A 2,390-nucleotide genomic window follows, 5' to 3' on the forward strand; every position below is an offset into this window, starting at 1 on the left:
GGTTCCTCGCTCTGGGGAGAGCAGAGACCCCCTCCCTCCTCATCCTTATCCTCCTCTTCTTCCTCCTCATCCTTCTTCTTTTCCTTCTCTCCTTCTCTCCCTCCTCTTCCTCCTTCTTTTCTTTTTTCTCTTCTTCCTCATCTCCTTTACCTTCTCTTCTCCCTCTCCCCATCCTCATCTTCTCCTCCTCTCCTCCTCTCCTCCTCTCCTCCTTCACCTCTCCTTCTCCTCCTCTCCTCCTTCTCCGGCTCTTCCCACCCCTCTCCACCTTCCTCAGGTTTTTGGGGACCATCACCCTATAGCTGGATCTCCCCCTTCCTGGCTGAGCCCCCTCCGGGTGATTTCTCCCCGGATGATTCCCCCCGCTCCAGGTGGAGCTTTTTCCTGCTGCTCTTTCCACTCCTGGGAATGCCCATAGGGGTCCCTCAGCCCAGAACTGTCCTGGGGGGTCAGGGGGGGCTGGGAGGGGCTGTCCCGGGGTGTCTGCTTGGGACCTGGGATGTTCTGCGGGGATTTCCTTTGGGAAGCGGGCACGGAAGCAGGAGCTGACCCTTCCCCGTGCAGAGCGCCGGCGCTCGCGCTCCACGTCCCGGGACAGGGACAGGAGGAGGAGCCGGTCCCGCTCCCCACACCGGAGACGATCCAGGTGAGGGCAGGGACCACCCAGGTGAGGGCGGGGACTTTCCGGTGAGAGTAGGGAGGATCCAGGAGAGAGCAGGGACACCAGCATGGGGTGGGCACAGCTAGGTGAGGGCAGTGTGAGTGACCCGAGGACGATGGGAGCTCCAGGTGGGATTTCCAGGTGGGAATTGCAGCCCCACCTCGTGTGCCCCAGCAGGTCCCCACGCCGGCATCGCTCCAGCTCCTCGTCACCAGCGCGACCCAAGGAGCGCCGGGATGAGGAGAAGAAGGAGCTCAAGGACTCCAAGAAGGAGCGGCAGATCACAGGTGAGGGGGGATTTTTCTCTTGGAACACTCCCAGATGCCCTGTGGGGCCGGGACCAGCCCAGGGACACCCAGATTTTTGGGAATCCCAGCCCGAATTTCTTCCCGCAGAGGAGGATTTGCAGGGCAAGACAGAGGAGGAGATTGAGATGATGAAGATGATGGGGTTTGCCTCCTTCGATACCACCAAGGTGAGCGCAGGCCCGGGGCCACTCCTGGGGGCTCCACTGTGGCACCTGCCCTGTTTGGGGATAATCCATGGGGTTTTGGGACGTTTCTCCTCAGGGGAAGAAGGTGGACGGCGCCGCCAATGCCTACGCCATCAACGTGTCCCAGAAGAGGAAGTACAGGTGTGTCCCCCCTCCTTTGGGATAGAAAGAGGATTTTGTTTTGTGAGGTAACTGTGGCCTCTGTCTCACGGTGATCCGGCTTCCAGGCCTTGGGAAAACGGGAATTTTGTGAGGTTGAGACACAAAAGTAGAGGTGACAGTTCTCCAGATCCCCCTGGGAATGGGGGAATCAGGATGAGGAGTGAGGAGCATGTTAGGAACAGGTGGGATGTGCCCAGTGAGGCCTGAACAGGATGGGAGCAGCAGGAAGCGACGCTGTTCCCCTGGTTTATTCCCAAAAAACACTCAACTTTGTCAATTCTGTTCCCCTTCTGATGGGAGCCTGGGGCTAGGGCCAGGCAGTGCTGGTGGGATCCTCACACAGCCCAGCCTCCGGAGCAGCTCCTCGCTGGGAGCCTTCCTGCCCATTTCTCGGTCAAATCCATGTGGAACTGGGGTCCCTGTGGCCACTGAGTCCCGTTCCCAGCCTCCCCCAGGTATTTTTGTCCCGATTTCCCTGGATCCAGGGCTGACTCTGGCTCCATCCTCATCCAGGCAATACATGAACAGAAAAGGAGGATTCAACAGGCCCCTGGATTTCATCGCCTGACACTGGGACATGACTCCCACCACGGAAGGATTTTGCTTCCCTGCACTCTCCTGGCTGGCTCCGATGCTGGATTCCAGTGGAATTTGGGTTGTTCCCAACAAATCCCACAGTCAGAGCCACCACGAGTTTCCGTTTCCCGGGTTTTTGTTATTATTTTTTTACAAAAAAGGTCGGTTTCTGGCTGGGATTTTGCTGTGTTTTCCCTGCTTTTGGTTTGTTTCCCTGTTAATAAAACCCCAGATCTATTTTTTTCCTTTATTTTTTATCATTCAGAGATAAAGCAGGGCCTCGATTCCCCCTCACACAAATCCTTGGGAATTGATACCATCTTGGTTTGACCCCTGACCGGGGTGGGGGTGTCCCAGCTCTGGGGGGGTGTCTGTTCCTGTCCCAGGGGCCCCTGTCCCTGTTGGGTCCCCGTTCCTGGGGGATCTGTCCCCCTTCCCGGGGGCTCTGTCCCCATCCCGGGGGGTCTCTCCCCATCCCGGGGGGGGTCTGTCCCCATC

At 58.1% G+C, this 2,390-nt stretch overlaps 1 protein-coding gene across 1 annotated transcript in view; it reads left to right on the forward strand.

Annotated features, from left to right (window-relative positions):
- Window positions 1-2,142, forward strand: part of SNRNP27 (small nuclear ribonucleoprotein U4/U6.U5 subunit 27) — a 12,412-nt gene extending 10,270 nt beyond the window's left edge. Inside the window, exons 4-8 of the mRNA XM_017744685.1 lie at window positions 567-646; window positions 839-948; window positions 1,057-1,136; window positions 1,231-1,295; window positions 1,830-2,142. Of these exons, the coding sequence (XP_017600174.1) occupies window positions 567-646; window positions 839-948; window positions 1,057-1,136; window positions 1,231-1,295; window positions 1,830-1,884 (390 nt within the window). The 3' untranslated portion in view covers window positions 1,885-2,142. The remainder of the gene's footprint in view (window positions 1-566; window positions 647-838; window positions 949-1,056; window positions 1,137-1,230; window positions 1,296-1,829) is intronic.
- Window positions 2,143-2,390: the final 248 nt, after the last annotated feature.

This window comes from Corvus brachyrhynchos, unplaced genomic scaffold, assembly GCF_000691975.1.
Source record: "Corvus brachyrhynchos isolate BGI_N302 unplaced genomic scaffold, ASM69197v1 scaffold119, whole genome shotgun sequence".
Classification (NCBI taxonomy): Eukaryota; Metazoa; Chordata; class Aves; order Passeriformes; family Corvidae; genus Corvus; species Corvus brachyrhynchos.